The sequence below is a fragment of the Labrus bergylta genome, chromosome 17 (assembly GCF_963930695.1).
Source record: "Labrus bergylta chromosome 17, fLabBer1.1, whole genome shotgun sequence".
In the NCBI taxonomy this organism is placed as follows: Eukaryota; Metazoa; Chordata; class Actinopteri; order Labriformes; family Labridae; genus Labrus; species Labrus bergylta.
The window spans coordinates 23,561,116-23,586,212 of record NC_089211.1 but is presented as its reverse complement, the minus strand read 5'-3'; the positions used below and the strand labels follow the sequence as shown (position 1 = coordinate 23,586,212).

General features: G+C 38.9%; 1 protein-coding gene across 1 annotated transcript; it reads right to left on the bottom strand.

The window, feature by feature from the left end:
* Window positions 1-864: 864 nt before the first annotated feature.
* LOC109998190 (putative C-type lectin domain family 20 member A) lies at window positions 865-8,243 on the bottom strand. Its single transcript, XM_065965847.1, has 3 exons — window positions 7,855-8,243; window positions 5,673-6,209; window positions 865-4,337 (listed from the first exon to the last, which is right to left on the bottom strand). Exons 1-2 carry the CDS (start codon window positions 8,234-8,236, stop codon window positions 5,842-5,844), a joined length of 750 nt encoding a protein of 249 aa, XP_065821919.1. The 5' UTR covers window positions 8,237-8,243; the 3' UTR covers window positions 865-4,337; window positions 5,673-5,841.
* Between the last annotated feature and the right edge of the window lie 16,854 nt (window positions 8,244-25,097).

The following is a 25,097-nucleotide window of genomic DNA, read 5'->3' as shown; positions in this document are numbered from 1 at the left end:
ATGCGACTGTTTGCACGATGTTTCTCTAAAGAAAATATTCTCGACCTCGTTCTTTTTCCTCCCATAGGGGGTCAAAACTCACGTCCGAGGCAGCAACTTTCACATCTAGCACACGGCTGCAACATCACAAACGTTGTGCATGTTACTGAATATGCTCCAGTTTTGTATTACAAACAATCCTTGGTGAGCTCAGGCAGGTGAACTGCTCTGAACACAGTCTCTCCTTTTTTGTGATAAAAATCTGATTAATGGATCTGTACAAATGTAGATTGGTTGTCTGTGGAAAATGCCCCAGGTTTTATAATAAAGCCAATATTCTGTACAATTACTTTTTGAAATCTTTCTTAAGAGGGATCGGTGTCTTGTTTACAAAGTTATTCAGGAGGGGGCGTATTGAAACTGATTCAACGATTGTGCTTTTACTTCCCAACAAATCTTCAAAAGTTGGATCAAAATATGGATTTGTAGATCTGATTGAGATGTGTTTATGGACTCGACTGGGCCATTGTGAGCTTCAGCCACTTCTACTCCTAGGCTTCTCTGCAGCCTCTGCCCCCCTGCAAGCTGCTGCTGAAATCTTTAAATCCTTGAGCACCACCCGCAGGCGAAACTAATCACTGCTTCTGACTTGTCAAGCTTTCCCATCCATAAAACTTTCCTGAAATTGAGATACAAGCTGTGGCTATTGGCACTGTGCTTGAACATTTAACAAGTTCCTTCTAGACACGTTAAACTGATTTGTAAGATTATGATGTTTTAATGTTCTTGCAGCGCCCCTGTGGGTTCAATGGTATGATATCCTTCCCTTGTACTTGCCTTTAATAATTACTCAAAAACTATGTAATTCTTACGTTGTTGGTGAAGTGAACTTGTTACTTTTGGGTTGTTCAAATTGCTGGACCAATCAATTTCTCCACCAACTGAACCACACTGAAGACAGGAATATTTCTCACCTTCTCACAACGTGAGGCAATAACAAATAAACACAAATCCAAAACTCTTTTTTATTTATATTTTTTTATTGGCTGGTCAACTTTAAATGCTCACAACATTAAAAACATAAATCACAAAACTGGAAAACTCTTCTCAAAATTCTGTCCATTTCAGGTTTTATTTCATTTTCACAAACTTTGATGAAGTTTGAACAAACATGGAGGGAAATGTTTCAATTAATCAATCTTTATTTGTGTAGGGCCAATTCATAACAAGTGTTATCTCGAGACACTTTACAGAAAGAAGGTAAAAGACCTAACTCATTGCTATATAACGAAGACCCAGCATCCCTTGTTTTACATACCGTGCTGTTTAAATCAAGAAATGTATCATCCGACCGATTAATCAGCCAACTGATAATTTCGGCAGATATTATCCTATTAAGTGACTATCGGTATTGGCTAATTTATTTTGCAGATATGCTGATATTACTCGATTTATTCACCAGTCAAATAGCATTTTATGTTTGTTTCACACTAGCAGTTCTCTTCCACCAGCAGAGGGCGCTATATGGATTACAACAAACATCACCCTCCAGAGTGCCAAGCAGTGATGCACTTGCATGCACAGTTACTTTCAAGTCGAGTGACCATCTTGTCTTCATTAAATATCTTTTCCACGTTGTTGATTACTACATTTGAGGGATCAAAGCTAAAGATGTCTGTGTTTTATCTATATCTCTACAAATTGAAGATAGATCTAATAAAGATATCGGCCAATATATCTATATCTGATTTCTTCTCTTCTTAATATAGATATCAGTATCTGCCTCAAAAATCCCATATCGGTCGGGCCCTACTTTGGACCAATCTGAACAAAATTCTAACTGCAAATAAAGTGAAGTTCCGAGTTATTATCAAAACTGAAACACTTTATAACCCGCCAACAGCAGCATCCACAAGTCCACCTACATCATGCTTTTAAAGGAAAATGGTGGGCTTGGGGGAGAAGAGTTTTAAAAATTATGTTTTTATTATTTATGTCCTCTACACTGTAACTATAACCACATACACACCCATTATAACACCAAAAAAACGTTATTGTTCAAAACCACTAAAATGTATTTCTTTAAATGACTGCAACACAAATAGTTGAAAGAGCTGAGAACAATGAAAACGTAAAGTGAGTGAAAGTAGATTTAAAGATTTCCCCCATCCGCTTTCATTGTACTTTCATTTACCAGAAAAAACGATTAAGATCAACTTAAAAAAGGTGAAAGGTCAACCATGTGATTATGGAGGTGAAACAGATTATGCATGTATAAGCATGGACACAAATGTTCAGGAGAAGAAAAAGATTACAAATGGAAAATAAAACAGAATAACTTGTGACAGTAAATAATGAACCTAATAAACAGCATCTGAATATATTCAATAACATGTGTAGATCCTTAAACACAGAAAATGACTCATCATGGAACCATTACCTTCAGATAAGTACTTAATGATGTTTAAATTAGAAATCCTTTTTGAATGCCTACCAGGAGATTTGTCAAGGATGAAATCCCTCACATCCTCCATTGATCGTTTGAAAGTCATCTCCGAGAATCATCAAGTACTTAGCTGCACCTCTGCACATATTTGAATATGCAAATGAGCTATTTGCCTTGGGTCACCTTCATTGGCAACAGATTTCTGCTCTGGTCATTGATATGTACGGACTGTCTCCATGTTATGTAGTCACACGGCTGGGCTATTAATTCATGACATGATTCCAATCAAATAGTTTCAACTTGGACAATATTGGAACAAATATCTTAAAAACTAAACTGTGAGTACGAGGAAGTCTACAAAAATAGCCGATAATATCTGCCGACATGAGCGCATCACGTGGCTATCGTTGTACAAAGAAGTCTACAAAAATATGAAAATATTGGTTAGTTTCATAGGCAGGGTTGATGATTTTCAAAAACTAGCATGATTTTTAAAGTAGCATTCTCTCAGTGCTCCGTCTGCACCCACCCCCCTCCCCTCTATGCTCCCTCAAAAGCCAAGGGAGACGGGGAAGGCGTGATTGGTTCATCATATCAAACATCGGTCGGGCACTAGTTGTTTTAGCTGATAACATGGAGTGAGGGAAGAAACTGCATTTGTACATTTCTTCTTTATTTCTGCTGCCACCTGTTCAACAGTGAGCCATTGTTATGTTATTTACATATTGGATGGATTACTTCATTTTGCCTTCAATTCAGATTTCCTAAAGAGATCAATGCAAAAAAAGCATGTGCTATGTAGGATGCAAATGAAGTGAAGTCAGGGTGTGACAGCTGTGCAAGGATTTATCCCTCGTTGAAGGCATTGGGGAAATGCATGCTTGATTCAAGGACGTAAGATGTAGGGGTGTTGAAGGTGCTGCAGCACCCCCTCAAATCAGGCACGTGGTTACAACAACCAGCTCATAAAAACGTTTACACCTTTGTTTGCCACTTTTTATGGGATATGTAGATGGAGCTCATCAATGCCTGCTTTAGTTTTCTGGTTACTATAATAGTCTGTGACTGCTGTGACGAAGCTCTAACACACATAAACACAAGAATTCAGTAAATGGATATGTCTAAACTATCTTATTTTAAGCACACAGAACACTACAGTTCACACACAATCCTGTCTGATAATAGTTTTAAACACAACTTCTGAGAGAGTTAGTTCAATTCCCTCACTAAGCATTGAATAAACACCTAAAAAATAATTATTCTCAATCAAAACTTAAAGTGTTTTTTTTACATTAAAAAGTCCCTTTTTTCCTTCAGAGGGCTCAGAGTAATCAATAAAATGGGAATGGAGCTCAGCATAAGTTCAAGCAGGAAGACTGTTTTCATTCTCCCACACATTGATTCTTTTTCCTTCATTCAACATCATTGCTCCATCTCCCTGCTCTGGTGATCAGCTGATTGAGGGTGCCTCAGAAATCCACTCAAAGTACTCAAGGTATCAAAGTATTGCAGCAAAATAATTTCAGTCAAACAGACCAGCACTGCACCCCAATTTTGAGACATCAACTTATTTTTGTTACTTGTTTGCAGTCAGGCAAAGGTACGGACCAAAACACAGAACTTAAATAGAAACAGCAACAATTGCAGATGCTCGTCATGCAATTTATCTCCAGGATAGATAGTTATGATGGACAATTGGACAAAACTTTCTTTGAACAACCCCTGGAAATTTTGTTTGAAATTCTTGCGGTCAGCAAGAATTTAAAAAAAAAAAAAAAACCTTCATCACCTGCCATCAATTTGCAGAGCATTCCTTCTTGTCTTCATCTTCCTCTTCCTCTTGTTTTCTGGGTTGAATACTCCACCGCAGTTTTACGTTAGCCAGGTCCTTCTCAGACATCACTTCACCTAGCTGTGAACAAAGTTAGTAATTTGAGAATCTTCTTTCATAAAGCACAACATAATACAATCTTGTTTTTCCGACCAAAAGTGACCATATGCAGGGTGGATGTCATAGACTGTAAATATTAAAATATGACGCCTGAGGGACGTCACCCATCTGTTACTGCAGGGGGTGTTGGAATCTCATCGATGGCGGTCGGCGTGCAGGAAATGCTGTCTCAACCTAACTTTCATTCAACCTAACGACAGGCTGAGACCTGAAGCTGAGGTGGGTTTTCAGCCCCTTGACAAACCATTGCATCAAACCCACCTGTCAATCAGGTCAGCTTCTCCCCTTATTGTGAATAACTCTTATCCTTCATAAAATCAAAAACTGATGAGTTATAAACAAAGTCTTCCCCCGTAAGGTTTGTGCTGATCGAGACATTTTGTTACTCGATACTCGACTATGTACAGGATTTTTCACTTCTACATCGGCTTAACTTTCCCAACACTGGAGGTTGCTGCTCGGTAGATGCACAATGTTACGTCTGTATCTTCTTTAACAAGTAACCGTGGTTGAGCATATCCTGCCTCATCATGAATTTGTCTATAAATGGGACCATAGTTTGCAAGAATGTACATCATGCTTCATTAAACACATTTGTTTTCTTCTTTTAAAGAATCAAGTCCACATTATTTCACACTTGAAGTTCACTTGGGCTTCCACACTTACAGAAAACTCCAAGAGGAGCTGTATATGTGAACGCAAACAGCCAAATATTTCGCTCGGGCTTCACCCGGAGTTTCTCCTTCCAGACCCTGAATTCTGAATATTCTGCATTCTCACACTTGCTCACCCCAACTTAATGCAGAAAATTTAGTAGGGGGCTGACAGAAAGAAAATGCGGGTATTGTTTGCTTTCACACATGCAGCTCGCTCAAAAAACTTCAGGACGTTTTCAGGAGTTTTGTGCATGTGTGAAAGCACCGACAGTTTGGGAGGGATAGCCTCTCTAATATTACGACACCGATTATGAGCTTCTTATGGTCTCTTCAGAAACCAATACGTGACATCACAGAGACTATTACCAAGTTTAATACAGTCTGTCTGTAAAAACATTGTTCTGATGATTTCATACATCATGAAGTCACATAAGCCATTCTCTCTAGTATTTGTTTCTTCCAAATATTGCCAGTTACTTTTAAAATACACCAGGAAGTGCAATTTCAGCGCTGAAAATGTAGGCTACATAAATGAAGCACCTTCTGGAGAGGCAAAGTATTTCTACAAGTATTCACATCTACAGTTTTGCTTTTATCACAGAGACTTTGAATGGAAAGCAGCTTTGTGGGCGGAGTTTACCTTTTGTAGGAGCTGGGTGTTTAAAGCGGGATTGGAGAGGTCAACATTAGTCTTAATCTTCATCTTCAACTTGTAGATTTTCTTTTTGGGGACTGGTCCGTCCGAGAAACATGCAAACAAACCAACAAAATAATATTTTTGACTGGCAAGATAGACAACTGAGAAGTGTTCATGAAAACAATTTTCTTTTGTCACCTGTTTGGCACCAGAAGGGAAACAGCTTTGAACAGTCACTGTCCCCCCATGTGTAATCCCGATAAAAGTACACACAGTACTGAGCAGACGCGGCGTTATTTGGCTCTCCGTCTCTCCAGTTTTTGAAGGAGCTGTTTCTGTTGTCGGACCACCTCCATGGTTCTCGGTACATACCAATCCAAACTCGATGAGGACCTTTTACTGTCCCCAGATCTCGAGCTTCCGGTTCAGTCAGCATCATAGCCAGGTCTGTGTGGTGATTTCTGCAGTATTCCCGGGCATCCGTCCAATTCATTGCTTTTTGAATTAAGACAAATGTTCTCTGGCCTGGAGGATTTGCAGCTACATTAAAGATAAAGGATGGCAAATGTGAGAAGATGGCAGTGTTTGTAAAAAATCAATTCAGATATGTACAGATAAGTGGAAATGGTTAAGGGTTTGGGTGACCTTGGTCATAAATACATTGACAGCATTTGGAAACATTGCCTAAGTACTGCTGAAATGTGCTATATAAATAAACTGGCCTGCCTTGCATTAGTAAGTATTTAAGGATTGTAAGGATACACTTTATTGTCCCCTGATGTTAATTGGTATTGGACAACAGTGCCACACAAAATTGGACAATGTAGTTGTCCAAGTTAGACAATTTCCAAGACTGGAGTTCCCTTGCATTTTCTGGTAATGAAAAACAAGAAACTGCTCAATATTGGGCGCCAAGGACTTTTTTGTTGTTTTTTGTTTTCTTGTTGTTTTGGTCGAAAAAGAGATATAGTTTGATTTCTAAAGAGACTTATTTAAAGGTCCAATATGTAAGATATCTACTGAAGAATTGAATGATAAAGTGAGCTTACTATATGATCAGACATTAAGGAAACATGCTATGTTGAAGTGCTAGCTTCTCTGGCAACAATGCAGCAGCCAGTATGTCCTCCTTCTAACTTTAGATTCTGCTCCTGAATGCTCTGGATTTGTTTGGACCAGAGAAGTAGGAGGTTTTCAGGTACCCCCAAATGGCCGTTATGAACGCCTCACGGGTTTCCAGGCAAACGGCAAACCGACAGGTATTGCATCGCTGAAGACGCAAGCGAACTGGTTCAGATATAAGTGATTCTACCCAACCTTTTTTACATATAAGCTGCACAATCAGAAACATGACGAATCTATGATAAATATTGGAGAAGAAGAGATAAAGGAGATAAAAGTGAAGCTTCAGTGTACGCAACATGACAACCTGCATGCATATTGACTCTAGGGAGGAGGCAGCACTCTTCTATGTTTTGAATTTGGACTGCAGTACCAGTTTTAAATGCTAGGTGTCAGATTTACATATTGCTCCTTTAACATTAGCAGTTTGTTATAATGGGCGCAAAACATAGAGGGAAGAAAATCTCCTTAAACATTTTAAACACAAATTCATTTGATAATGCGTTCAGTGTGCCTGGTGTCAGTCTCCACCTGTCAGTCATACTGATTAACTTCTCTGTAAGTACATAAACTTCCTGGTTAGTCTTTAAACTTTTGCCAGTCAGGTGATCTGAGGCTTCTCTCTCTTTTGTTTTGTCTCAAGTTTCCCACAGGGGGCATCTCTCGAGGACCCAGACCCTCCCACTTTCAGTGGCCGTGAATTGGTTTTGTTCTTACGTCATTTTCCTCTAATTTGATTAGACAACTGACGCTGCCTGTCATGCTCACATTGTTTTCTATTAACTTTATTAACACACTACTAATTCCCCCCTGGAGAATAATGCACCAGGCATAACTGGTATGAAAGTTAAAAACTCTGGTACAGTGACATAAAAAGCTGACCTTCATTCAGACAGACAGATATGACAACTGTAGACAGATGTTGAATGTTACTTTTGATTCTTTCAGTCTTTTCTTTTGTTTATGATACTTTTCTCATAGATTATTTTAAGTGTGGCTGCTTCATGAGGAACATGTGTGTTATGAATTGCAGTCTGTTTTTCAGTTACTAAATGTATCTTACCGTTGTAACAAACAAAATAAAATTCCCAGTTGCAGTCTCCATCATCCAATGATGTATCTGAATTCATTACCACACAGTGCTGTTTTGCACGAGCGTAATTTGGTTCAGATTGTCTCCAGTTGTGGTTATCTCTTCCAGTGAATTCACCAGTACTTGACCATCTCCAGGAGTTTCTTTCGTTCCCACCAATTCCCTTCCAGGACAATGGGTCATCATGGAGTCCAATCCATGTGAATGTGGATTCTGTTCCTTTGAGCCTGTTATTGTCCGCCATGCTTTCAATGGTAGCCAGGTCGGTGTATTTCTCTCTGCAGTACTGTTGAGCGTCGGTCCAGTTCATCTTTAAGTCGATGTAGTGGAATTCACGGAGGGCATACAGCATGGGTGTGCAAAATCCTGGGGAACATGCTAAAGAGAATATTTGGCTGTTAAACATTATAATGCCTGTAACTTTTGATCAGAAAAATGTGTAAATGCTTTTTTCTTTAAGGCTCAGCTATAATATTGATTAATATTAATATTGATCATTTGGACCTAAAGAAGCTAATGAGAACATCAACATAAACATTGACTATGTCCAATAGATTTTTCGAATGTGGCACCCGCCGGAGATGGACGGCAGCGCACGCTGTGTGAACACAATGATTGACTAGAGTGGCAGCTAAGTACGGCGTAGTGCGCGGCGCTGATGGACTGCGGCTAGCACGTAGTATGTATGAATTGGCAGTAAAGGGGGGGGGGGGTGGGAGTCAGGCAAAGTCATTGACTGATTATACTTTTATTTCACATTTTAAAGCGTTGGAGTTTTTTTTATAGTACAAGCCACAATTTACATGAATACAGGACAAAAAAAGAAAATGATGTCCACTGGGGGCGCTGAAATCAACACAAGAACAAAGGTCCTTAAAGGAGCTTTAAGTTTTATATTTGATACATTGATTAAAAAATATAAGAAACCCAAAATAACCAGTCACTGATTGTTAAATTTAGTCACTTGAACATTTTAAACACACACTGCACACAAAGTTCGGACGGCTAAATATATATTTCTTTGTCTCGATTTTGTGGTTAGTGTGTCAATGTTGTCTGGAGGTGTGGAACTGCGCCCACTCAGGGCATCAAAAAGGTTACACTTGGGTGTGTGGATACAGGAGAACATTTTGAATATTTGCAGAGGAGATACCCACACAGCAATTCAACCATCATGTCACATGAAAAGTGAGATGAAAGATATTTTTTGTACATTGTGCAATGACAAACACATTTCTTTCGATTCTTTTCTATGCACTGATTAGATTAAAGATTTTACTGACACTGGGCCGGCCGCTACTGGGCTGGTTGAGGGGTTAGGTGCCTTGCTCAAGGGCACCACGGCAGTGCTCAGGAAGTGGACTCCTCTACGGCTACTAGATCAATTTTACAGCTTTGGTGTCCTCCTCTGGCATTTAAAAAAAGAACATGATGGTCTACCATCAGCTCTGTGTTACTCTTTTGAATTATTTAAATAAAGATTAGTGATGGACACATCGCTCATCAAAACTGGAAACCAAAATCACATCAACACAGAAAGATTTGAAGTTGAAACTCTTACCAAAGAAGGATAGAAGCAAGGGCAATCTGTAATCCATTGCTGATTTCTCTGAAAAAAATAAAATAATAATTGAGAAACAAATCTGAGTCTATCTTACAATGACATCATTAAAAACACTAAATCAAAAAAAATCCCACTTAATAAAATAACTTAACCAAATACTTCATAATCATTATACAAGTGAATGCATTTGTACGGAAGCCCTAAAAGGAAAAGGTGTCGTCCTGTGATAATGAGATCATTTCAGCCGTTTACTCAAGTTCTCTATAAATTCACTTTATATCACAGGAAATCCAGCATTGTTATGCTGAGACAAAGACACTAACAAGCCAAGGTTTCAAGAAAACAACAACAAGTTCACTCACTATCACGGGAAACAGAGTTAAATAACATGAGGCGATGCATGGCCACTTACGGCTTTTGAACATTTGGGTTTAAAAAAAATGGCATTTTTAAAAGATATGTGAAGATGATGCCTTTTAGAAAGTTAAAACTAAAATACAGTAAAGGCCTTTGCACACTGAGTCCACTGCATCCATTTTTCAATTATTGAGAAAAATCAAAGTATGAGACCAAATGTCTTGTATTCATCACGCAGAGTGATCAAGCAGTGAAGATGATTTTGAATTTTAATAGTATAGAGGTATGAAAAGAGGTCACTCATAATCATATGCCTCCTAATCTATCTTCAAAGATAATGATATGTTTATAATAGATTTACTTACATGTCCAGTGTGAATGAAATCAAGCATTTGCACTCAGAAAATCAACCAAACTTGGAATGGCTCGTGTTTGCGAGGAGATGTCGGTCACCTCTCTCAGAGGATCCAGTTTTGTTCACAAGTTTGGATTTAAAATATTTCAATATCCAAATGAGCAACCTAACAAAGGTCACCTTGTCCTGGATGTAAACAAATGTAGGCCAACCTCTGCTCTTTGCTGTGCTGTGCTTGTCGACTGTGAATACATGGAAATAGAAACAGTGATGACACCCATTGGTTTGTTGACTTTGTTGAAACCTAAAGTTTGCCATGTTGCTGTCGCCATATTGGTTTTTAATTGGTTTTATGTTTTGCTTTTGTAATCCTCTTTTATAAAATGTGAAAATGTTTTCAAAAATGTAATTTTGCATTAAGCTTTTCAAAAGTTTTTCACACTTTGTAAGTATTTTTTGCACTTCCCAGCCAACGTAATTTTGTCTATAAAATCAACCAAAAAGTCTGTGAAGATAAACATCGACTTACAGTTCAACCAACAGTGATGGATTTGAAATTTGTTATTTCTTCCTAAAACCAATATGGCGGCAGCAAAATGCCAAACTTTAGGTTTCAGCAAACCAATGGGTGCCATCACTGTTTCTATTTACATGTATTCATAGTTGGCAAGCACAGCACAGCAAAGAGCAGAGGTTGGCCTACAATCTTTGTTAGGTTGCTCATTTGGATATTGAAATATTCTGTAACCAAACCATGGAACAAAACTGGATTCTCTGAGAGAGGTGACCATTTCTTCCTCGTAAACACGAGCCATCCAAATTTGGTTGATTTTCTGAGTGCAAATGCTTGATTTCATTCACACTGGACATGTAAGTAAATCTATTATAAACATATCATTATCTTTGACGATAGATTAGGAGGCGTATGGTTATGAGTGACCTCTTTCCATACCTCTATACTATTAAAATTCTAAATCATCTTCACTGCTTGATCACTCTGCGTGATGAATACAAGACATTTGGTCTCATACTTTGAATTTTCTCAATAATTGAAAAATGGACGCAGTGGACTCAGTGTGCAAAGGCCTTTACTGTATTTAAGTTTTAAGCTTCGAAAAGGCATCATCAACACATATCTTTTAAAAATGCCTTTTTTAAACCCAAATGTTCAAAAGCCGTAAGTGGCCATGCATCGCTTCATGTTATTTAACTCTGTTTCCCGTGATAGTGAGTGAACTTGTTGTTGTTTTCTTGAAAACGTGGCTTGTAAGTGTCTTTGTCTCGGCATAACAATGCTGGCTTTCCTGTGATATACAGTGATTTTTTTTGATTTAGTGTTTTTAATGATGTCATTGTAAGATAGACTCAGATCTGTTTCTCAATTATTATTTTATTTTTTTCAAAGAAATCAGCAATGGATTACAGATTGCCCTTGCTTCTATCCTTCTTTGGTAAGAGTTCCAACTTCAAATCTTTCTGTGTTGATGTGATTTCGGATTCCAATTTTAATGAGCGATGTGTCAGCCAGTAATCTTTATCTAAATAATTCAAAAGAGTAACACAGAGCTGATGGTGGACTTTAGACCATCATGTTCTTTTTATTTTATGTGGCAGGAAAATGCCAGAGGAGGCGAAATGATCGCTACAAAGCAGAGAGAAAGTTTCAACGAGCTGTCGTTTAAATAGTTATGTTTTTTTAGTTTAGCTCCTTTAAGGACCTTTGTGTTTATGTTGAATTCGGTGCCCCCAGTGGACAAAATAGTGATTCTAATGTTTTTGCTCATTTCGTCCTGTATTCGTGTAAATTGTGTTTTTTACTATAAAATGACTCAAACGCTTTAAAATGTAAAAGAAAAGGTTAATCAGCTAATTGGTCTGACACCCTCCCTCCCTTCAGAGATTTCAGACATTAGAAAAATCTATTGGACATAATCAATGTTTATGTTGATGTTCTCATTAACTTCTTTAGGTCCCAATGAGGCATCAATATTATAGCTGAGCCTTAAAAAAAAAAAACATTTACACATTTTTCTGATCAAAAGTTACAGGCATTATAATGTTTAACAGCCAAATATTCTCTTTAGCATGTTCCCCAGGATTTTGCACACCCATCCTGTATGCCCTCCGTGAATTCCACTACATCGACTTAAAGATGAACTGGGCCGACGCTCAACAGTACTGCAGAGAGAAATACACCGACCTGGCTACCATTGAAAGCATGGCGGACAATAACAGGCTCAAAGGAACAGAACACTCACAGGCATGGATTGGGCTCCATGATGACCCATTGTCCTGGAAGGGAATTGGTGGCAACGAAAGAAACTCCTGGAGATGGTCAAGTACTGGTGAATTCACTGAAAGAGATAACCACAATTGGAAGAAACATGAGCCAAATAACGCTCGTGCAAAACAGCACTGTGTGGTAATGAATTCAGATACATCGTTGGATGATGACGACTGCAACCGGGAATTTTATTTTGTTTGTTACAACGGTAAGATACATTTAGCAACTGAAAAACAGACTGCAATTCATAACGCACATGTTCCTCATGAAGCAGCCACACTTAAAATAATCTATGAGAAAAGTATCATAAACAAAAGAAAAGACTGAAAGAATCAAAAGTAACATTTAACATCTGTCTACAGTTGTCATATCTGTCTGTCTGAATGAAGGTCAGCTTTTTATGTCACTGTACCAGAGTTTTTAACTTTCATACCAGTGATGCCTGGTGCATTATTCTCCAGGGGGGAATTAGTAGTGTGTTAATAAAGTTAATAGAAAAAAATGTGAGCATGACAGACAGCGTCAGTTGTCTAATCAAATTAGAGGAAGATGACGTAAGAACAAAACCAATTTACGGCCACTGAAAGTGGGAGGGTCTGGGTCCTCGAGAGATGCCCCCTGTGGGAAACTTGAGACAAAACAAAAGAGAGAGAAGCCTCAGATCACCTGACTGGCAAAAGTTTAAAGACTAACCAGGAAGTTTATGTACTTACAGAGAAGTTAACCAGTACGACTGACAGGTGGAGACTGACACCAGGCACACTGAACACGTTATCAAATGAATTTGTGTTTGAAATGTTTAAGGAGATTTTCTTCCCTCCATGTTTTGCGCCCATTATAACAAACTGCTAATGTTAAAGGAGCAATATGTAAATCTGACACCTAGCATTTAAAACTGGTACTGCAGTCCAAATTCAAAACATAGAAGAGTGCTGCCTCCTCCCTAGAGTCAATATGCATGCAGGTTGTCATGTTGCGTACACTGAAGCTTCACTTTCATCTCCTTTATCTCTTCTTCTCCAATATTTATCATAGATTCGTCATGTTTCTGATTGTGCAGCTTATATGTAAAAAAGGTTGGGTAGAATCACTTATATCTGAACCAGTTCGCTTGCTTCTTCAGCGATGCAATACATGTCAGTTTGCCGTTTGCCTGGCAACCTGAGAGGCCTCTATAATGGCTGTATGGGGGTACCTGAAAACCTCCTACTTCTCTGGTCCAAACAAATCCAGAGCATTCAGGAGCAGAATCTAAAGTTAGAAGGAGGACATACTGGCTGCTGCATTGTTGTCAGAGAAGCCAGCACTTCAACATAGCATGTGTCCTTAATGTCTGATCATATAGTAAGGTCATTTTATCATTCAATTCTTCAGTAGATATCTTACATATTGGACCTTTAAATAAGTCTCTTTAGAAATCAAACTATATCTCTTTTTCGACCAAAACAACAAGAAAACAAAAAACAACAAAAAAGTCCTTGGCGCCCAATATTGAGCAGTTTCTTGTTTTTCATTACCAGAAAATGCAAGGGAACTCCAGTCTTGGAAATTGTCTACATTGTCTAATTTTGTGTGGCACTGTTGTCCAAGACCAATTAACATCAGGGGACAATAAAGTGTATCCTTACAATCCTTAAATACTTACTAATGCAAGGCAGGGAAGTTTATTTATATGGCACATTTCAGCAGTACTTAGGCAATGTTTCCAAATGCTGCCAATGTTTTTGTGACCAAGTTCACCAAAACCCTTAACCATTTCCACTTATCTGTACATATCTGAATTGTTTTTTTTACAAACACTGCCATCTTCTCACATTTGCCATCCTTTATCTTTAATGTAGCTGCAAATCCTCCAGGCCAGAGAACATTTGTCTTAATTCAAAAAGCAATGAATTGGACGGATGCCCGGGAATACTGCAGAAATCACCACACAGACCTGGCTATGATGCTGACTGAACCGGAAGCTCGAGATCTGGGGACAGTAAAAGGTCCTCATCGAGTTTGGATTGGTATGTACCGAGAACCATGGAGGTGGTCCGACAACAGAAACAGCTCCTTCAAAAACTGGAGAGACGGAGAGCCAAATAACTACTTGGCTGTTCAGCACTGTGTGTTCCTTAATCTGGATTACACATGGGGGGACGATGACTGTACAAAGATGCGTTCCTTCTGGTGCCAAACAGGTGACAAAATAAATTATTTTCATAGACACATTTCTGTTGTCTATCTTGCCAGTCAAAAATATTATTTTGTTGGTTTGTTTGCATGTTTCTCGGACGGACCAGTCCCCAAAAAGAAAATCTACAAGTTGAAGATGAAGATTAAGACTAATGTTGACCTCTCCAATCCCGCTTTAAACACCCAGCTCCTACAAAAGGTAAACTCCGCCCACAAAGCTGCTTTCCATTCAAAGTCTCTGTGATAAAAGCACAACTGCAGATGTGAATACTTGTAGAAATACTTTGCCTCTCCAGAAGGTGCTTCATTTATGTAGCCTACATTTTCAGCGCTGAAATTGCACTTCCTGGTGTATTTTAAACGTAACTGGCAATATTTGGAAGAAACAAATACTAGAGAGAATGGCTTATGTGACTTCATGATGTATGAAATCATCAGAACAATGTTTTTACAGACAGACTGTATTAAACTTGGTAATAGTCTCTGTGATGTCACGTATTGGTTTCTTAAGAGACCAGAAGAAGCTCATAATCGGTGTCGTCATATTAGAGAGGCTATCCCTCCCAAACTGTTGGTGCTTTCACACATGCACAAAACTCCTGAAAACGTCCTGAAGTTTTTTGAGCGAGCTGCATGTGTGAAAGCAAACAATACCCGCATTTTCTTTCTGTCAGCCCCCTGCTAAATTTTCTGCATTAAGTTGGGGTGAGCAAGTGTGAGAATGAAGAATATTCAGAGTTCAGGGTCTGGAAGGAGAAACTCCGGGTGAAGCCCGAGCGAAATATTTGGCTGTTTGCGTTCACATATACAGCTCCTCTTGGAGTTTTCTGTAAGTGTGGAAGCCCAAGTGAACTTCAAGTGTGAAATAATGTGGACTTGATCCTTTAAAAAAATAATAAAACGTGTTTAATGAAGCATAATGTACATTCTTGCAAACTATGGTCCCATTTATAGACAAATTCATGATGAGGCAGGATATGCTCAACCACGGTTACTTGTTAAAGAGGATACGGATGTAACATTGTGCATCTACCGAGCAGCAACCTCCAGTGTTGGAAAAGTTAAGCCGATGTAGAAGTGAAAAATCCTGTACATAGTCGAGTATCGAGTAACAAAATGTCTCGATCAGCACAAACCTTACGGGGGAAGACTTTGTTTATAACTCATCAGTTTTGATTTTATGAAGGATAAGAGTTATTCACAATAAGGGGAGAAGCTGACCTGATTGACAAGTGGGTGTGGTGCAATGGTTAGTCAAGGGGCTTAAAACCCGCCTCAGCTTCAGCTCTCAGCCTGTCGTTAGGTTGAGTGAAAGTTAGGTTGAGACAGCATTTCCTGCACGATGACTGCCATCGATGAGCTTCCAACACCCCCTGCAGTAACAGATGGGTGACGTCCCTCAGGCGTCATATTTTAATATTTACAGTCTATGACATCCACCCTGCATATGGTCACTTTTGGTCGGAAAAACAAGATTGTATTATGTTGTGATTTATGAAAGTAGATTCTCAAATCACTAACTTTGTTCACAGCTAGGTGAAGTGATGTCTGAGAAGGACCTGGCTAACGTAAAACTGCGGTGGAGTATTCAACCCAGAAAACAAGAGGAAGAGGAAGATGAAGACAAGAAGGAATGCTCTGCAAATTGATGGCAGGTGATGAAGGTTTTTTTTTTTTTTTTAAATTCTTGCTGACCGCAAGAATTTCAAACTAAATTTCCAGGGGTTGTTCAAAGAAAGTTTTGTCCAATTGTCCATCATAACTATCTATCCTGGAGATAAATTGCATGACGAGCATCTGCAATTGTCGCTGTTTCTATTTAAGTTCTGTGTTTTGGTCCATACCTTTGCCTGACTGCAAACAAGTAACAAAAATAAGTTGATGTCTCAAAATTGGGGTGCAGTGCTGGTCTGTTTGACTGAAATTATTTTGCTGCAATACTTTGATACCTTGAGTACTTTGAGTGGATTTCTGAGGCACCCTCAATCAGCTGATCACCAGAGCAGGGAGATGGAGCAATGATGTTGAATGAAGGAAAAAGAATCAACGTGTGGGAGAATGAAAACAGTCTTCCTGCTTGAACTTATGCTGAGCTCCATTCCCATTTTATTGATTACTCTGAGCCCTCTGAAGGAAAAAAGGGACTTTTTAATGTAAAAAAAACACTTTAAGTTTTGATTGAGAATATTTATTTTTTAGGTGTTTATTTAATGCTTAGTGAGGGAATTGAACTAACTCTCTCAGAAGTTGTGTTTAAAACTATTATCAGACAGGATTGTGTGTGAACTGTAGTGTTCTTTGTGCTTAAAATAAGATAGTTTAGACATTTCCATTTACTGAATTCTTGTGTTTATGTGTGTTAGAGCTTCGTCACAGCAGTCACAGACTATTATAGTAACCAGAAAACTAAAGCAGGCATTGATGAGCTCCATCTACATATCCCATAAAAAGTGGCAAACAAAGGTGTAAACGTTTTTATGAGCCGGTTGTTGTAACCACGTGCCTGATTTGAGGGGGTGCTGCAGCACCTTCAACACCCCTACATCCCACGTCCTTGAATCAAGCACACATTTCCCCAATGCCTTCAACGAGGGATAAATCCTTGCACAGCTGTCACATCCTGACTTCACTTTATTTGCATCCTACATAGCACATGCTTTTTTTGCATTGATCTCTTTAGGAAATCTGAATTGAAGGCAAAATGAAGTAATCCATCCAATATGTAAATAACATAACAATGGCTCACTGTTGAACAGGTGGCAGCAGAAATAAAGAAGAAATGTACAAATACAGTTTCTTCCCTCACTCCATGTTATCAGCTAAAACAACTAGGGCCCGACCGATGTTTGATATGATGAATCAATCACGCCTTCCCCGTCTCCCTTGGCTTTTGAGGGAGCATAGAGGGGAGGGGGGTGGTTTCAGACGAAGCACTGAGGGAATGCTACTTTAAAAATCATGCTAGTTTTTTGAAAATCATCAACCCTGCCTTTAAAACTAAACAATATTTTCATATTTTTGTAGACTTCCTTGTACAACAATAGCCACGTGATGCGCTCATGTCGGCAGATATTATCGGCTATTTTTGTAGACTTCCTCGTACTCACAGATCTGGATTTCTTAGTTTTTAAGATAGTTGTTCAAATATTGTCCAAGTTGAAACTATTTGATTGGAATCATGTCATGAATTATTAGCCCAGCCGTGTGACTACATAACATGGAGACAGTCGCCAATGAAGGTGACCCAAGACAAATAACTCATTTGCATATTCAAATATGTGCAGAGATGCAGCTAAGTACTTGATGATTCTCGGAGATGACTTTCAAACGATCATTGGAGGATGTGAGGGATTTCATCCTTGACAAATCTCCTGGTAGGCATTCAAAAAGGATTTCTAATTTAAACATCATTAAGTACTTATCTGAAGGTAATGGTTCCATGATGAGTCATTTTCTGTGTTTAAGGATCTACACATGTTATTGAATATATTCAGATGCTGTTTATTAGGTTCATTATTTACTGTCACAAGTTATTCTGTTTTATTTTCCATTTGTAATCTTTTTCTTCTCCTGAACATTTGTGTCCATGCTTATACATGCATAATCTGTTTGACCTCCATAATCACATGATTGACCTTTGACCTTTTTTAAGTTGATCTTAATCGTTTTTTCTGGTAAATGAAAGTACAATGAAAACGGATGGGGGAAATCTTTAGATCTACTTTCACTCACTTTACGTTTTCATTGTTCTCAGCTCTTTCAACTATTTGTGTTGCAGTCATTTAAAGAAATACATTTTAGTGGTTTTGAACAATAAAGTTTTTTTGGTGTTATAATGGGTGTGTATGTGGTTATAGTTACAGTGTAGAGGACGTAAATAATAAAAACAGAATTTTTAAAACTCTTCTCCCCCAAGCCCACCATTTTCCTTTAAAAGCATGATGTAGGTGGACTTGTGGATGCTGCTGTTGGCAGGTTATAAAGTGTTTCAGTTTTAATAATAACTCGGAACTTCACTTTATTTTCAGTAAGAATTTTGTTCAGATTGGTCCAAAGTAGGGCCCGACCGATATGGGATTTTTGAGGCAGATACTGATATCTATATTAGGAAGAGAAGAAATCAGATATAGATATATTGGCCGATATCTTTATTAGATCTATCTTCAATTTGTAGAGATATAGATAAAACACAGACATCTTTAGCTTTGATCCCTCAAATGTAGTAATCAACAACGTGGAAAAGATATTTAATGAAGACAAGATGGTCACTCGACTTGAAAGTAACTGTGCATGCAAGTGCATCACTGCTTGGCACTCTGGAGGGTGATGCTTGTTGTAATCCATATAGCGCCCTCTGCTGGTGAAAGAGAACTGCTAGTGTGATACAAACATAAAATGCTATTTGACTGGTGAATAAATCAAGTAATATCAGCATATCTGCAAAAGAAATTAGCCGATACCGATAGTCACTTAATAGGATAATATCTGCCGAAATTATCAGTTGGCTGATTAATCGGTCGGATGATACATTTCTTGATTTAAACAGCACGGTATGTAAAACAAGGGATGCTGGGTCTTTGTTATATAGCAATGAGTTAGGTCTTTTACCTTCTTTCTGTAAAGTGTCTCGAGATAACACTTGTTATGAATTGGCCCTACACAAATAAAGATTGATTGATTGAAACATTTCCCTCCATGTTTGTTCAAACTTCATCAAAGTTTGTGAAAATGAAATAAAACCTGAAATAGACAGAATTTTGAGAAGAGTTTTTCCAGTTTAGTGATTTATGTTTTTAATGTTGTGAGCATTTAAAGTTGACCAGCCAATAAAAAAATAATAATAAAAAAAAGTTTTGGATTTGTGTTTATTTGTTATTGCCTCACGTTGTGAGAAGGTGAGAAATATTCCTGTCTTCAGTGTGGTTCAGTTGGTGGAGAAATTGATTGGTCCAGCAATTTGAACAACCCAAAAGTAACAAGTTCACTTCACCAACAACGCAAGATTTACACAGGTTTTGAGTACTTATTAAAGGCAAGTACAAGGGAAGGATATCATACCATTGAACCCACAGGGGCGCTGCAAGAACATTAAAACATCATAATCTTACAAATCAGTTTAACGTGTCTAGAAGGAACTTGTTAAATGTTCAAGCACAGAGCCAATAGCCACAGCTTGTATCTCAATTTCAGGAATGTTTTATGGATGGGAAAGCTTGACAAGTCAGAAGCAGTGATTAGTTTCGCCTGCGGGTGGTGCTCAAGGATTTAAAGATTTCAGCAGCAGCTTGCAGGGGGGCAGAGGCTGCAGAGAAGCCTAGGAGTAGATCTCAATCAGATCTACAAATCCATATTTTGATCCAACTTTTGAAGATTTGTTGGGAAGTAAAAGCACAATCGTTGAATCAGTTTCAATACGCCCCCTCCTGAATAACTTTGTAAACAAGACACCGATCCCTCTTAAGAAAGATTTCAAAAAGTAAATGGACAGAATATTGGCTTTATTATAAATCTACATTTGTACAGATCCATGAATCAGATTTTTATCGTAATCACAAAAAAGGAGAGACTGTGTTCAGAGCAGTTCACCTGCCTGAGCTCACCAAGGATTGTTTGTAATACAAAACTGGAGCATATTCAGTAACATGCACAACGTTTGTGATGTTGCAGCCGTGTGCTAGATGTGAAAGTTGCTGCCTCGGACGTGAGTTTTGACCCCCTATGGGAGGAAAAAGAACGAGGTCGAGAATATTTTCTTTAGAGAAGCATCGTGCAAACAGTCGCGTGTCCCAGAATACGCTCCAGGAAAAAAACAAACTGTTCAGAATTGTATACAATCATATAATTTAAAATCCCTAACCCCCGACAAAATAACTATAATAGAAGCAACTAAAGCACACAGCAGTCATTAGGTGTCAAACCCTCCCACCCATCCATCCAACATGTAACATGTATTTCAATACACCTCCTCGCTTTGCTTAGGAGTTGCACTCCTGAGTAGTATAGGGTCTCGACTCCAACGTTACCTTAGCTTCTCGCAGGTCTTTAAGCTAAGTGGAAGTTCAGAAACATACTGGGTTTTTGAAAAATTAAGTCAAGTTGTGAATTCCAAAGCCAAGAAACCCACTCACTTGTTGCCATTTTTATGAACTACGTAGGGAGTTGCACCGCTTCCCTGCAAAATAAATCCACTGAATTCATAATAATGAATGAATAATCATGTGCCTCCTAATCTATCGTCAATGATATGTTTATAGAAGATTTACTTACATGTCACTGTGAATGAAATCAAGCATTTGCACTCAGAAAATCAACCAAATTTGGATGGCTCATGTTTACGAGGAAGAAACGGTCACCTCTCTCAGAGAATCCAGTTTTGTTCCATGGTTTGGTTATAAAATATTTCAATGTCCAAATGAGCAACCTAACAAAGATTGTAGGCCAACCTCTGCTCTTTGCTGTGCTGTGCTTGCCAACTATGAATACATGTAAATAGAAACAGTGATGGCACCCATTGGTTTGCTGAAACCTAAAGTTTGGCATTTTGCTGCCGCCATATTGGTTTTTGGGCGCAATAACGAATTTCAAATCCATCACTGTTGGTTGAACTGTAAGTAGATGTATATTTTTACAGACTTTTTGTTGATTTTATAGACAAAATTACGTTGGCTGGGAAGTGCAAAAAATAATTACAAAGTGTGAAAAACTTTTGAAAAGCTTAATGCAAATTTACATTTTTGAAAAGATTTTCACATTTTATAAAAGAGGATTACAAAAGCAAAACAGAAAACCAATTAAAAACCAACGCTTTAAAATGTCAAATAAAAGTCTAATCAGTCAATGATATTGTCTGACTCCCCCCCCCCCCACTTGACTGCTAAATCACAAATACTCTGTGCTAGCCGCGGTCCTTCAGCGCCGCGCACTATGTCGTACTTAGCCGCCACTCTAGTCATTCATTGTGTTCACACAGCGTGCGCTGCGGTCTCGCTCCGGTGCGTGCCACCAACAGCACTCCGTTTCAAATACGCTGCGAGTCTATTTTCGCCGGAGTACGCTGCAGGCACACATCAAGCTAGACAGATGTCAGACTCCGTAGTGTTCTCTGGACCCCTCCCAAATCTATCCTCTCATGTATAGCCGCATGTCATCACTCAACCGCTGGCTGTCGAGGTGGTGTCCAGCAAACGATGTGGGCTTCATAGATAACTGGCAGTCTTTTTGGGGAAAACCTGGTCTGCTAGCTAGAGACGGCATCCATCCCACTTTGGACGGTGCAGCTCTATTATCTAGAAACATAGCAGAGGTTATTAGTCCAAAACCTTGACAACAAAACAGAGTTCAGACCAGGAGGCAGAGCTGCAGTCTGACACACTTCTCTGCGCCTCCCTTAAATCTGTCTCCCAGTCACTATAGCTGTAATTCTGAATCTAACTGTAGTTATACTATAGGTACTGTGTCTGTCCCCCGGTCCAGACCCGTTTTTATAAGTCATCCAAACGTAGAAAAAAAAGGCGTAAATGGTCAAAATCTCATTAGAATCAAAATTACGAATACGATTTTGCAAAAAAATCAGAAAATTCACTGCAGACTTTTGAACATTAGGTCCTTAGCATCCAAATCTCTTTTAGTGAATGATCTGATATCAGATCAGCATATTGATTTACTTTGTTTGACTGAAACCTGGCTGTGTCGAGATGAATATGTTAGTTTAAATGAATCCACTCCTCCCAGTCATTTAAATAATCATATACCTTGAAACACTGGACGAGGTAGTGGAGTCGCAGCTATTTCTAATTCTAGTCTTCTTGTTAACCCTCGACCAAAGCCAAATTTTTCTTCTTTTGAAAGCCTTGTTCTTAGTCTTTCACAGCATTCCCAAGAACCTTTCAGCCAGTTCTAGTTGTTGTAGTTTACCGCCCTCCTGGCCCATATTCTGAATTTCAATCTGAATTGCAGAATTTTTATCAAATGTAGTCCTTAGCAGTGATAGAATAATTGTTGTAGGTGACTTCAATATCCATGTGGATGTTGATAATGATAGCCTAGCACAGCTTTCATGTCATTATTAGACTCTATTGGTTTCACCCAGGGTGTAAACGAACTTACTCATCGTTTTAACCACACCCTGGATCTTGTTTTAGCTTATGGCATTGAAATCCAAAACCTTACAGTTTTCCTAGAAAATCTATTTCAGCTGCTTTTGATTCAGTACCGTGTTTCAACCCAGTTGGAAACTCTTAAGATAGCTTTAGTCCCTCTCAGCTAGATAAGTTTGTTGATAGTGCAGTGGATTCGCTGAGAGTTACTCTTGATTTGATTGCTCCCCTAAAACAGAAGGTTATCAAATGGCAGAGACTAGCTCCATGGTTCAACTCAGAAACCTGTACTCGAAAACAAACGTCGCGAAATTTTGAAAGAATATGGCGCTCGCCCAAAACGGTAGAATCTCGTTTGTTCTGGCAGGATAGTCATAGAAAATATATGAAGGCAGAGAGTCATAGCTCCATTGAGCCTTGTATTCCTTTAGCCCTCAGCAGTAAGGATTTCCTGAGTTTTTTCATCAACAAAATTTTAGACATCAGAGACAAAATTAGTAACCTCCTGCCCTTACCTGGTGCAGGTACGTCTGATATGGCAGAGACAGTTCCAGGACCTGATATTAATCTAGACTGTTTTTCTCCAATCGACCTTTCACAGCTAAATTCAATTATTTCTGCGTCGAAACCGTCAACCTGTCTTTTAGACCCAATCCCAACCAAGCTTTTTAAGGAAGTCTTTCCCTTAGTTAGCAACTCTATATTAGATATGATCAATATGTCTTTATTGGTAGGCTATGTACCCCAGTCATTTAAAGTAGCGGTAATAAAACCTCTACTCAAAAAACCTAGTCTAGATTCAGGAACTCTAGCTAACTATAGGCCTATATCCAACCTTGCTTTTAAAGATCCTGGAGAAAGTTGTAGCTAATCAGCTGTGTGACTTTCTCCATGACAACAGTTTATTTGAGGAGTTTTAGTCAGGATTTAGACTCCACCATAGCAATGAGACTGCACTAGTTAAAGTTACAAACGATCTACTTCTAGCTTCAGACAGGGGACTTCTCTCTGTGCTCGTCTTGTTAGATCTTAGTGCTGCTTTTGACACTATTGACCATCAGATACAATTATACAGACTAGAACATTTACTTGGAATTACAGGGACTGCTTTAAGTTGGTTCGAATCCTACTTATCAGACCAATCTCAGTTTGTACATGTTAATGATGAGTCCTCTATGCACACTAAAGTTAGCCATGGAGTGCCACAAGGTTCAGTGCTGGGACCAATTCTTTTTATATTATATATGCTTCCTCTGGGAAATATTATGAGGAAACAATCCATACAGTTTCATTGTTATGCAGATGATACTCAGCTTTATGTATCAATGAAGCCCGATGGCACCAGTCAGTTATGTAAGCTAGAAACGTGCCTTAAGGACGTTAGGACCTGGATGACCAAAAATCTTTTGCTACTTAACTCAGACAAGCCTGAAGTTATTGTGCTAGGCCCTAAAAACCTCAGAGAGACTTTTTCTAGTGATGTGACTGTCCTTAATGGCATCAGCCTGGCATCTAGCACCACTGTTAGGAATCTAGGAGTTCTTTTTGATCAAGATATTTCCTTTACCTCTCACATCAGGCAAATTTCAAGAACAGCCTATTTTCACCTTCGTAATATATCCAAGCTCAGGAATATCCTGTCGCAAAATGATGCAGAAAAACTAGCTCATGTATTTGTTACCTCCAGGTTGGATTATTGTAATTCTCTTTTGTCAGGGTGCTCTGGTAAGTCTCTAAAGACTCTTCAACTAGTCTAGAACACTGCAGCTCGTGTACTGACTAGAACTAAAAAAAGGGACCACATTACTCCTGTGTTGGCTTCTCTGCACTGGCTCCCTATACAGTCTAGAATAGAATTCAAGATCCTTCTTCTCACTTACAAAGCTCTAAATGGCCAGGCACCATCTTATCTTAAGGAGCTACTAGTGCCGTACTGCCCCTCGAGAACATTACGGTCCCAGAATGCAGGCCTGCTAGTGGTACCTACAGTCTCTAAGTGTACTATGGGAGGTAAAGCCTTCAGTTATCAGGCTCCTCTCCTCAGGAATCATCTTCCAGCCGGGGTCCGGGAGGCAGACACAGTCTGTATTTTTAAGAATAGACTTAAAACTTTGATACATCTTACAGTTAGGGCTGGTGTAGACCAGCTCCTAGTTATGCTGCTATAGGCTTAGACTACCGGGGGAACTGGCACCTTGAGCTCCTCTCGCTCTCTCTCTCTCTCTCTATCTGTAAATCTCAGTCACTAACCACCTACTTTCCTGGGAGCTCTTGAGCTCTCTTAGGCTCCTCGAAATTGATAGACGGCTTGCCAGAACCACCCGCCTTCTTACCACCTGCATGACGTCCAACCTCCGGTCTTGAAAAATGAAGCCAATG